General features: G+C 32.7%; 1 protein-coding gene across 2 annotated transcripts in view; it reads right to left on the bottom strand.

Moving 5' to 3' along the window:
- LOC119635525 (roundabout homolog 2) overlaps positions 1-12746 on the bottom strand; it is a 110973-nt gene extending 98227 nt beyond the window's left edge. For both annotated transcript variants that reach the window (XM_038030353.1, XM_038030354.1), the window contains exon 1: positions 12675-12746. In XM_038030353.1, the coding sequence (XP_037886281.1) occupies positions 12675-12729 (55 nt within the window). In that variant the 5' untranslated portion in view covers positions 12730-12746. The remainder of the gene's footprint in view (positions 1-12674) is intronic.
- Between the last annotated feature and the right edge of the window lie 937 nt (positions 12747-13683).

Genomic DNA, 13683 nt, shown 5'->3' with positions numbered 1-13683 from the left:
AAAATAGAGAAGAAAAGATATCACGAAAACCAACCGATCGATTAAGAATTTATTCTTTTTAGAGGCTGAGAAAAAATAATAGTTTTCCATAAAAAGTTTACAAGGAACCATATTACCGAATACTATGACTCCATTGTTCTCCCTTCCATTCAATAAATACGAAAATTTACTAAAAAGACACTTTTTTTTCAGGCTGCTGTACCGGTGCGACCCTTAAATAAGTTGAGATGGCGTTCTACTCATCAAAAAGGAAAATATTTACATAAAAGTGAAGAACTATCAGTCATTAATGAATGGAAAACAATGAAATTGCTTTGAATTCAATAAAAGAAACCCGCTTTTAAAAGTCGATCTTAATATATCGGTTAAACGATGTTTGAATGAAATGAATTTTTGAGAATTATTTCTAATTCATTTTTATTTTCCTGCGGATATCTCTGCGGACTGTCGTCAATTCAATAATATTTCTGCTGCATTATTCAACTGGGAGGGTGAGACCCATTCAACAATGTCTTCTCAAATTTTCAAATTCTAGCTACACGTAATACTGATTTTTGGTCTTTTTAGTAATCTTCTCCCTTTATAGCTACAGAAAAGCCTCTTAACTATCCTGCAGACTTTCAGAAAGAAACAACAAGTAAAATCAATCAATATAGTAGGCCACCAGCCATCATTAAATACTCTATACCACAACGGTTCATACAAGCTTCCGAAAAAGTGGTCCGATTCGAACGATTTACAATAGCGCTCGTCCTAGGACTGAAACAAGGCATTGTTCTCACTTTCATGAGAATATCTCCAAAATTACGGCCTGTAGGGTGAACAAAAGAAAACAAGACAAACGGGTGAACAAATGGACAACGTGATGGACGGACACGCAAGTTTCACATCACTTCTGAATCGGTCGGCATAATAGAAGTTGGGTTTATCCCTTGTTTACCTAAATCCTAAAGCCTCATTAAACTCTGAATCTTTACTGAAAGATTTATTTCACATGAAATTTCGACGAAATCTCTTCTACAGGTAGAATTGTTATCTGTCTCTTGCAAGACTCCTCTAGGACGATTGAGCGATGAAGATAGATGAAGCTAGTTTTGGTTGAGCTGGCTGCCGGTCTGATCAAACATGTACCCTGGTTTAGAGTCAACCGGGAAGCCACTAAGCTAATTAGTATTTTTTTGCTGAAATGCTTAAGATGCATGTGTTTTTGCTTGGAAACTTGTAGTTTGCCCTAATACCTCGACTTACTCTTTTCGTCCATTTGTAAAGAGCAAGATTGTTTCATCGACACAATTCTCATGCTTTCACCGCCTATGCTTTGCTTAATTTGTCGTAAGGAAGAGAAGTCTGTGTTATCTCTAATATTAATTACGCTTTAGATCTGGTACTTTCTATGCCCAGTTTACTTTGAAAAACGAACGTATAGCTGTGGGTCTGTCTAATGGAGTAAACCTTACTGAAAGTTTTACTGAAAAGTTGTGAGTTGGCTGATGGCTTCCAATCTTTCCTAATATTATTTATTTAAACTTCCTATTATATCCAAGACCCAACTTGAATGACGGCGACCAGCGTAATCCAATATTTTGCCTTTTTTCCCAATCCATTCTCGTGTACAATATTTAAAAGGAATTTCTCTTCCTTGTAAAAGACGAATTCCCATAAATATGAATGCATGAAATTAATTATTTAAATTCATCGGAATTTTACAACTCATTTTATTGACTACATACATGCGTACATGCTTACGTCAAAGTTAAAAAGCATAATATCTATATATATATATGCGTTTATATATATATATATATATACAATGTATGAATACATAGACATTATATGTATGCAAGAATCGTTTATAACTGTAAATGATAATATTATGTAAACTGATATAAGTACAATAATGGTTCAGAATATTTGCGTATACATATATAAACACAACATAATGCAAATTTATTGTGTGTATTATAAATACGAACAAATGTATATGTGTTCGTACATTCATTTAACATGATGTCTATATCTGCTTGTAATGACCATACATACAATTTCCATGTTAAAGATTGAATATTTTAAATAAACGAGAAAAAATAGGGAAAAAAGAAAAAGAAAGAGAAAACATTTTTTTTTTCTCTCTTTCTTTTTTTTTGATATTGGAATTATGACAATTTCATAGACGAAGATATAAAGAAAAAAGTTTTACCTGTGGTCTTATTGCATGCGAGGCAGGAAAAAAAAAATACAAAAGATATAAAAGAAAATCACACCAGGTTTATTATTCCGGTGTGGATGGATACGAAATATCTGACCACATATATACAACGCATGAAACAAATGCCGGCTACGAGAGCCATAGCAACACATCACCAATACTTTGATTAACTTAATTAAGCAATTTTTATTTTTTTCTTTCTTTGCTGCATGCGCAACTGTGCCTGTGCAAACCAGCAGAAATTCTTTTTATATATCAATTGATAATACGTGTGTGTACACCTTGATCAGTCAGCGTAAAAAGTAAGCTTGTCTGTCTGCCATTTATTAATGTTTTCTTTATAAATGTTTCTTACTTTTTCCCCTTTTTTGGTTTTTTTTTTTTGTTTTTGTTATTGTAATGGCTCCATGCATTAATTATATATCTGACTTAAATAAATTTACAGTTCGTTTTGCTTCAATAATCGCACAAGTTTCCCATATACATTTTTGATGATAGATGTGTGCAAGCCCTAGAAACGTTTTATATAGCTCAGCTCAGACGTATTCGGAAATTAAATGTAAATAACAGTTTTTCAAAAATATTACTATATTTATTCATTTCGCATTCATATATGTGGCATTACGGTTTCATTGCATGCGTATTTATCATTTTAATAAACAAATGTGCATAAGAAATACATCTACTTCTAGACGAATTTTGAATACCTTCTAGCCTGGAGTAGATGAAAAGGCGATATAAATATTATATTATAGGGAACTAAAAAACAATTCAGTGGATTTATCAAAAGTATTCCTACGTAAACAATAATTCACTGACTTGATGGTGGATGTAATAGTATTGCCATTAATCTTAGATTTTAAACTTTTGAGGCTAATACATAGAAAATAGTTTTTATTTTTTTCCAATATGACCCATCAGTCGGTGAATGTCCCCCATTCGGGTAACACGGTGACGGTCACAGAGAAGCAGCGGAAGATAAAGTGAGAGGAAGCGTCTGCAGGCTAGGGGATCTGTGTCTATCCGGTAAGAGCTATGCTCTCACTGGCTGAGCACTTACCACACAGCCACGCCCAAACATGCTTCACTGCACTGAGATATGAATCCGCCAACACTGGTTTATTAGTCGCAAAGTAAGTGATGTTGTGGCAAAGCTCAAGTGGAACGAGCACAAGAATTGCTCCGCTTTCTCTTCCTGACCAAGAACGCCGTATACACAAGCGGGCTGATTGCCAGACAATGAGTAGGCATCGTCGATCACATTTCTTTGTAGTTGGGAGCTATCGCCGACACTGATGAACTGGGCATAAAATTAATTAGTATTTGTTATCACGTTATGTCATCATGTATTGTCATATTCCTTAATTAAACTGTGTTCTATTTTATTTATTGCTTCACAAATATTTAATAAGCATAATTTTTATTGCATTGTCAGCCGACTTGTTATAATGAGTAACAAAGTGGGCAACAAAGATTTATTTGATTATGAGGGAAAAACGACTTTGTTTAAAACCCGTCAAAGCGCAACAATGTAATGTAGGAGAGACGAAGCAATTTTGATTAATCTGCACTAACCTTGGCTGAAACTCATACCAAGCAAACGTTACTAACAGCTAACGTTTTTCAGCTTTCCAATCATTTAATCATTCATAATGTCGTCCAGAAACTTATAACGTGAAACTGTTTTTAAAAAGAGTGCCTATATATGGATGTCGTGGCAACTGACTGTCGTGGACTAAAAAAAAAGTTCCCAATCGTTTTTCTGTCCATTGAATAGTAAGGAACTCGGGCTCCTATTGACGTGACTCATAAGAGGAAAAGAAAAGAGTTAGATATTAAACCAGTTGCATGGTCACTGGCAAAATCCATCGGCTGGGTAACAGTCACGACTACGAAATCATTGTCTCCGGGCTCAAATCTCAGTGCAATTAAATGATACGTATTCGTAAGAATACATATCGATCGGACGCCAACCTATGGGGCTGCTACTTATCTGCTTCTGCACGTACGGAGAACATCCTCTGAGTGATAGGTCATAGTAAAAAAAAGCACTCTACGCCTATAGAAACAAGCGACTTCGCATTATGGTGCGTAATCGTTTCTGCAATGGGTGCTACGGGACCTCACCAAAACGTGAAAAATTTAAGTAGGGCAGTGTTTACATTTTCGATACTGCTAACTGATAACTTCATTGTTCATTCATCTTCTACGGAATCCTCCGCTTGATCTTAATGGGATTTCAAGAGGGACCGCTTCCACAATTTAAAAGACTTTCGTAGCAGTTGGAGTTATAGTGTTCTTCGAGATGTACTTTCCAATATATATATATATATATATGTATATATGTATTCCCTCAATTTTAATCTCTAATGATTTAACGTCGAAGTTTTTAAGAATATACAGAAAGTTTTCTACCATGTATATTACTTGAGGGTGTTACAAAATAAATGATAATTTTAATACACTTCAAAAGGAGTTGCGATGTAAAATTGCAAAATATATTTAGAGTGCATCGCCTAAAGCTTTCTAAATTTTTATGAATTTCTCTTGCAATCATTAGTTGTATAAGCAGCTATGCAAATATAATACATCATACGTTCTCTGTTTGCACAGCTTCATGAATGTGTGCGTGCACGCCTAAAGAGCCATAAAGTTGTTACAATTCCATACCTAGACCTAGTGATACTGATTTATAAATATTTTGTTTGGTTGCAGAGAAAAAAAAAATTCCAATAAATTGGCATTGGCATATTTACCAATTTGTGTACCCGAGCGGCCGGCTGGCCGGACGACGAGCCGACTCACTTAACTCGTATTGGTATCTGCTTATAATGTATGTGTATGCTATGTGTACACACTGTTTTTACTTTTTGCCGTCTGGCAAACCAAACGTATGCCAATAAACTTAACATTGTTATTTTCGATTTTGTTTACATTGGTGTTGGCTTCCAATCCATTTAAATTCAAATACATTTACATGTGCCCACGTTCCCCCATTTTCTCTCTCGATCTCTCTCTCTCTCTCTCTCTCTCTCTCTTTTTTTCTCTTTCTTTCTCTCTCCTCCTCTCTGACGTTATCACTGCCCCGCTTTATGTGTACATTCAGCCCGAGAATAGCTTTGTGTTCGTTTAGTGTAAACTTCCGTTGATAATTTCATTGATTGCTGCAGCTGTTTGCATTTGTGTTTATGTATTGGCTATTTTCTCCACTTTTTCCCCTTGCATTTGTATGCGTTTGTATTTATTTATTGCAATTTAAACTTTTATTTATTTATTTTGTATTCCAATTTATATAAATTGCGGTAAATATGCAAATAAATAAATATATTGTATAATATTTTTATTCGCATATTTTAATGAAAAAAAAATAAAAAAAAAATAAATAAATATTTTTTAAAGGATTATAACATTTTTAATGCAAATGACTTTTGATTTTGCTTTGCAAACAACAATATATATGAAAGTTAATAAGCCAGAGCCGCGGTTTACGCTTTTCTATGTTCATTATTTTTTTTTTTTTTTTTTTAGCATAAGCAATTAAATGAAATTTTCTGCTTTTTTTTCTCAGAAACAAACAACCAATTAAAGTGTGTTCGCCTCGGAACATAACCAAAAAAGCTATCATGAAAAAATGTTTAATCAGAACTTTTAGTAATTTCGTGTATTTCATTGCTTCGGTTTGTGGTTACAAATGCCCTTTGACGACTCATCTTAGCGAATCGAGAATTTTGGATGATTGATTAATCCATTTGGTATAGGAAAATATTTCATTAATGCAGATATGAAACAATATATATATATATATATATTTCTTTTATGAATACTATTTGCTATTTACTAAACGACCTTGCAAGGAAAAACACTTTGCGTAACTGTAGTACTGAGCTTGCATAAAAGGATCTGAGAGCAGAAATAGGAAACAACGCCCCAATGCCCAATTCGTTTAAACTCAATCTTGTAGCGACTTCAGAGTGTAGCATTTAAGGCACAAGCTCTCTGCAGGATTACGCACCATGACATTCATTAGCCTTGATTGAAAACTCATATGATATGCAAAAGTGTGCACTATGTCGTATATCTACCAATAAAATGTTACAGCGAGTACTCAATGAATATAGCCTTTAAAAGCCAATATTACTTATACACGTCCTTTGTAAACTTGATAAAGATGTTTATTTAATATATGCTCTCTATTAAACCTTGTCTCACATCTTCAACCATCTTCTCTTATGTCAGGCAATTGATGAAATTCAGTCAAATTGGGTACTTGCTATAATATTAGGCCCAAGCAGAGTGTAGGAGTTACGGGCGAAAATTATATGCATTGAGAAAAATTCTTTAGTGACGATGTAAGTCACTGGAGAAATGTCAAAATATTACCGATCAAAATAAGAGTCGTTGATAACAGATATAAAGAGAATATGAAAATTCTAATAAAGAAAATTTCACGAGGTTTTGCAATCGATGCAGAACAACGTATTTAATTTTTTTTCTTAGGGTTTTTAATACAAAATTTCTGAATTCGCTCGGAATTTGTATTCTTTTCTATTAATAGTCGGCTCAGATAGTAAGGATAATTTTTCTAGAAATTTTTCCACGCTCCCATCACATAAAGCGTTTGCCAAAACCATTTCTTTTTGTAGGATTTTAAATAATGAATATATCACTACACCATCTTTTAATCAACTTCATGTGCAACGTACCGAAAAATTCCCATTAAATGGCAAAAAACTATTTATTCTACTGCAATGCATGTCAGTTTTACAATGATTCCACTAGTGTATGCAGTAATATTTAAAAATTTCATTTTGCAAAAATAAAAAGCTACAATTTACCTAAAGTTTATATAAATCAATTGTCTTTAAAATTTATTTGGATAATATTCAAAAAATTGTTGGGAGAACTTTTTACTGGGAATATCAAATACAACTGATTGATTTTTCTATGTATTTCTAATTGGGTTACGAAAACAATCGATTTCTGTTCACCATTCATAAAAAATGCAATATTTCCACAGAGGCAAACCAAAAAAAAGGGAAAAAATATTTGAACCTTTCCTTACTTAATAATAAAAAGAATAAAAAACATGTATAAAATCACTTGTGACTCGTGATTTTCATGATAAATTATTGCTAAGAACCGCCCATTTAGTATTACGTTTTTGTTACAATCAGATGCAACACAAAATTCTATAAATAAAACACATTTCATTTTTAGTAAACATGACTTTGCATTGTAACATGAAAAAAAAGGGTGATTTGGGTTGCTCTAGGGATTCGCTTTGGCCAACTTTATGGTCGTTTAAAGCTCATATTGTAACTATGTGGCTGACTGTTCATTTAAATGTTGTGTTACAAAAAAAAAAAAAAAAAAAAAGTAAAAGCAAGCCAGGACTTGTATATGCATGTGTAAGTGTATGGGTATGTAAATGCATGTGTATGTTTTCTTACATTCGATCTACTTCGATGCTTCGAACCAAACTTTGGTACAGTAAGCTGAATATGTGAGCAACTTTCTTGCCAAGCCAATAAATCACATCAGAAAATTATAATTCCAACGCGACCTTTTTTATGTGTCCATGACCAGAGGGTAATATATAAAATATGCAAAGTACTCTGCTCAGGGCGGGCATGTCCGGCAGATAATCGCGATTTTAGAACTTAGGTTAACCTTTGCTCAACCTCATAGGAACTTTCCGGCTTACGTTATACCCTAGAAGTGCGGTGAACGTACGTATCAGGTTCAGAGCCAAGCACTTTGAACTCGTAACACATATATAATTCCGATTAACGGTCGTGATGAAGGTTCAGTAATTGTTTTTAATATTGAGACTAAAACGCCTAAGTGTCGCATAGTAACTTCGCGTGCTTCTCAGTCAATTTTTTGCTTCAAGCTTGACCAGGACGATACGTCGGGTTTTTGCTCTAATTATTATGACTTCAAGAGTTAGACAATACATGAACGGACGGAGGCCAACTAAGGAGGACGGAGGACAACTAAATCAAATTCTACGTGGATAAGAGTAAGGTCTATAATATGGCAAAAACAACATCATCAGTTTTCGTCATGAATCTGCGATCCCTAACACTTACGCATACATAAATTTTCTATAAGAAACAAATTTTTGGTTACGTGCCCTTCTGTTAGTAGTGTTACTCCCAGACGAGCTGGCTTACCTCCAAAGGTAGAAAGACTTACTTTCTTGAATTTCCGATGCGTCCTTTTGAATGTTAAGAACACTATAAGAGAGAAGAGAAACCTGAAGATTAAGCATTCGGACTACGCTCATTTTCTGACACCTTTTGTATTCTCCAACAAAGAGCAGACACTGCTCAATTTTCGGTTTCCCTTCAACGGTTCGCATCTTTGAAAATTTGCAATCGCAAAAATTAATATGTTTTTTTCTTTGTTATATTGCCACTCGGTTAGGGTATGGTCCTGTTTACGTGAAACACGCTGACTGTCATCATGAAGTGAGAAAAGAAAAACAGCTAGAGAGGCAGCGCAGCTAGTAGATGTGTGCCCAAACGACTCGCATTCGCTATACTTAGGGCCAAGTAAGTTTTACTGACTTCGTGAGCTGTCGTGTAGCTTAGTGGTTAGGACGTTCAACCGAAAGACCCAGGCTCGATTCGTGATGTGGTAGAAGAACTCTTTTGTATATCGCTATGCGGCGTGAGTAGTAAAATAAAACTAATGGGAATTGCAAGAAGTCTATCATCGTTGCAAAGCTGGACCGTCATGATTAAAGGTTGCGCCATGGTAATTAAAATTATATGAATCCCATAGTTCGGACCCTTATCTATCGAATAACAGAACCCGATAACATGGTACTCTTCATAAAACCAACTTATTTGAGTTAACGTTTGATTCATTAATAACATTTTTCATTGAAATATATTCACTGACAACTCGAAAAGTTTAATAAATACAATTAAAAAGTATGACTGAAATGGAAAAGCGAACGTATTAAAGCGAGAAAGATCATTTGTTTTGCTAAATGCTTTTGTTAGGTCGATTATTGCCGTTCTGCGTAAAAACATTTACACAATAATGTTTAAATAGGGTAAAAAAATCCGTGGAAATTGTTGCAATTTTATAGTTAAACGGCCATAAACAATTTTATTTGCGTTTTTTATTTTCTATTTTTTTATTTTTTTTAACGACATATACTCACACATGCATGTGAAAGTCGTGTATTTGGTAAGTAATAATACAATATGTATAACAAAAACAAAATAAAAGAGAAAAACTGCATATATTTGCCTCGGTAGTATACATGAGTGCCTGTAAATATGCAATGGATTCTATTTTATTCTTTATTTTTATTTTTATTTTATTTATTTTTTTTTTTTGCCTTTGCTTGAGTTTTGTGCAGAAGTGTATCTCTCTGCAATGAATTTTATGACACAGTTGAGTTGAATTTATTTATGAGACTATACATACGCACGTAGAGCTTGTCTCCCTCTCTTGTTAAACATGCCATAAAAGTAATATTCGTACACCTCAACACCATTCCATTGAATAGAAAGAAAAAAAAAAAAAAAAAGAAGCATAGCAAAAATCGACACAAAAACTACATGCACGTGCACATATTTGTATTATGCATTATGCATGCGTGTGTTTAAGTGTGCAGTGGCAGTGTGTTTTGTTATGTGTGATTTAAGATTTTTATGCACAGATAAAAATGTCATATTGAGCAACCATATGACAGGATGTTATTCAATTGTATTCATCATATATTGTATATCAAATGTAAAAAATTTAGTTGTGCGACCTTTATGTCAGGTGGAATAAACGCATTCATATGCGCATAGATATCTGCATATATCTGTGGATGTAAACTTTATTAAAATAGTTTCATTTTCTTTTTTTTTTATAATATAAATAAATTCCCGGATGTTGGCAACAGCTGACTCTAATGGATTCGCCTTTTTAACGACAAATTATCCTTTATTTATAGATTAAAATGAATACAAGAACACTAATTAGATGCGGCATAGGCAATAAATTTATTTCTCATCATACATTCCTTACCAGGCAGCTTCAAAATATCTAATCAAAGAAAAGGAAAGAAAATAACAGTAAAGTTGATGGTCAAGATCAAGATTAGAGATTGATCTTGGTTTAGCTAAATAGCTTTTAAGTCATTTCACTACAAAGCTTTAATACTTAATAGTAATAAAATAGCCTTCGTTTACTGTATATAACAAAGGTGAACATAAGTGAGAGTTCAAAGATTCATATTTTTTCTTTAACCACAAAGCTCCCTGCGAAAAATAAGTTTTTGTAGGGACGAGTAATAAGCGAAAAGCTTACTATCGACGCATATTACTTACGTTACTCTTTAATATATTATTACTATTATTAGTTTGTCAAAGTCAAATTAATCAGATGAGAAAGCTAAAATTAAAGCGTTATACTTATAGAAGTGAACATATATGCACTTCTTTGTTTTTGTACGACATTTAAAACATCTTAATCTTCCTTCGGAATCCTTAACCTTGCACAGATTTATGCGCATTTTCGCATCCATCAACGTTCGTATCCAAATTCAATCAAATGTGTAACGTAAACTGTTACTGAAGAGTACTTAGGTTAGAAAGGCTAAATGTTTTACTAATTTCAAGCAAGATTCATGTTTCTCGCATAAGCATTCATGTTTTCTCCAGAATTGTTGCAATCCATAAAGTGCGAAACTTTATGATGTGCTCTCCTGGTGCTAATGGAAATTCAATTATCTGTTTCCGCAAAAATCTAATTTTGCCGGTTAATATTCATTTTGAACATTATTTTCAAACAAAGCTGCCGAGCTAAGCCATATACCGAGTTAAGTGCTGCAAGCGGAGTAAGAAAACTAACAGTGTCATTTATAATCACATAATATATTCTATGATTTCAACCAAAACAAAGTCGGAGTCTAGAATAGAAAGCCTTCTTTGAGCTCATCGTTGTTTACAATTTAACAAATGCAGAAATTATCATTGCGCGTGGTTTTCTTGGAACCAACTCGTGTAAGTGGGTGAGGCAAGGTAGGATTCACTTCCCTTTTACAGAGAAACTTCAACTTCCCAATAGATTTCTCGTTGCACTATGAAATTGCATTGCTTTTAAAACTTCTGCTAGCGTTGTAAGACCTTAGAGTATATTTTATTTTATATAATTATATTAACGCCTTGACGTTCAGCTGCTGCATTAGTGCGAATGGATTAGTGAATTGACTTTAAACTTTCCACGAGTTCATGTAGACTTCTTGATGTGTGTGATGCAGCGAATTTTTCAATTAGCCCTACTAATACAGACGAATGCAAAGTAACATATATACAAAGTAATAATCAGATCAACAACTTTCTTTATATTTACAGCCGTAAAGACCCCTTAAGATTCAAGAATGCTGCTGCTGTGAAATGTGATTAAGGAACCTTAGAAGGCCAAGTTATGTTTCATTTTTCCATTATAGTTTTACCGTAAGTAGTTATAAAATATATAAACTAAAGTTTTCTCAGTGAAAATAAAAACATGTTAAACTACTTAAATATTTTAAATAAATATATATGTGTATTTTAACATTTGTATGTTTAAATGTTTTTGATCTTTAAATATATAGTACATTTTAACCCTAAACAGGTGAGACTTCATATGTTGGAGAGCAGATTATATTTTGGATTAATTTGCTATGAGAATTAACTGCCAATTTAGTCTTCAAGTTCGGTATTCACAAAAGGTTTTACAATTTGTGCACTCATGTTGTTTTTGTTTTTTTTGTCAAAGCTCATCATTTTTTCTGCTGCAATATTTCCAAATACCATGCATATCTGATTAATAAATTTTAATTTTAAGTCAATTTTAAGCTCCTAATTTCCAATGTTAAGTCAAGTGTCTTATCAAAAACATATTCTTTTCATTGTTATATAGTCACAGAACACACACATATCTATATATGTAAATATATAGATATATATGTATTTTATATTCATCCTGTTAAAATGTTACTAAGACCGAGAAAGACGCTTTGGTGACCTCATAAACGATTGATCAGCGTTAAACTCCGAATCAATTTAGCATGTCCGTCTGTGCGTCCGAGAAATGTCTTGGTTAAGCGTTCTTCTAGTCACAAAATTATTTGTACATTTATAAATAATTTCACAAATTGCCAAGCATCCACTTACAAAAAAGACAAGAAAATGAGAGAGAACTTTAAAAATTTCCATCTGAAAATAGTTTACGATATAGGAAGATAAATAAAAGAAGCAAAAAATTATTGTAATACAAACACTACAAGAAAAATTCATCGTTTGATGAAAAATTCAAAAAATTGGGGAATACGTTATATATATGCTTCACTAGTGCAAAACTGGTTAATAATGCGTACATAAACGACGGATTTTTCAAGAAGTCTCTGATAGTTCCTTTTAAATTGATAAATGATAGTAATGTGTTTTGTTTACACATATTCGTTAATACATACCTTGTGCATACGTCCATTCTAGCAGAAAGACAATGAATATAAAACGTATATCCATTTTCTTCTTCTACTTATTTTCTAACAATATATATATATGTATATATATATATATATATATATATAAGGAGTAGACTTGCTGGTTGTAGTTAGTTGTTATTTGTCTGTGGGAAGAAGGGGACGGTTAAACGTAAAGATGAGGGAGACGATAGTAAGAAGCGCTTAAGGTAAAACCACTGAAATAACTCCTGGTAAAATAAAACGTAATATTTATTGTACGGTTGTTGAATATTTGTTGTATGATGAGCTAGGTGTGCATAGGAGGGTGAGAATATGATTTCTTCTTATTCGTATGTATATGTATATATATATATAGATATATATATATATATGTATATAACTAACTATATATACATTTTTTAGTTTTAGTTTTACTTAGTTTTTTATTTTACATTACAAAGTAAGGTATGATTTTCTTTTTTGTTCTTCGTATGCTTAGACGCACTTGGAAAACATCAGGAAATTTAGCATGACTTGGATATATGAAAATGAATTTTTGTATAAATGTATGATTTTATGATTTCAAATTTAAAAAATTCTTGTAAATATTTAACTCTCTTCATAGTTTTATCCTTATTTATGTTAATTTTTGGAAGGTGGGTTTAGTTTAGTTTAGTTTAGTTTAGTTTGATTGCGTAGATGTGTAAGAAGGCTTCTATACTTTATTAGTTCATTCTATCGCCAATTTCCAGAATTTAAAAGTGATTTAATTTTTATTAAGGACTTCCGAGTCCTCTTTGCTTCTTAATTTTTTCCTTTTCTTTAACATATCTTTGATTATGTTCATGTCTTTTTGCAGGCGCTTATCTTTGCAGAGAAAAAAACATAATAATAAATAGAAAAATGAAATTTATTTCATTTCCTTCGATCCCTTAATCAGGTCTTGTCCACATTATTAAAGGCTCATTAAATGACGTTTTGCCAAAATCTTTTATTATTAACATTTCATTAATTT

The sequence above is a fragment of the Glossina fuscipes genome, unplaced genomic scaffold, assembly GCF_014805625.2.
Source record: "Glossina fuscipes isolate IAEA_lab_2018 unplaced genomic scaffold, Yale_Gfus_2 26, whole genome shotgun sequence".
NCBI classification, from domain to species: Eukaryota; Metazoa; Arthropoda; class Insecta; order Diptera; family Glossinidae; genus Glossina; species Glossina fuscipes.
Note: the sequence above shows the minus strand (reverse complement) of the source record. Positions and strands in the feature narration are given on the sequence as shown.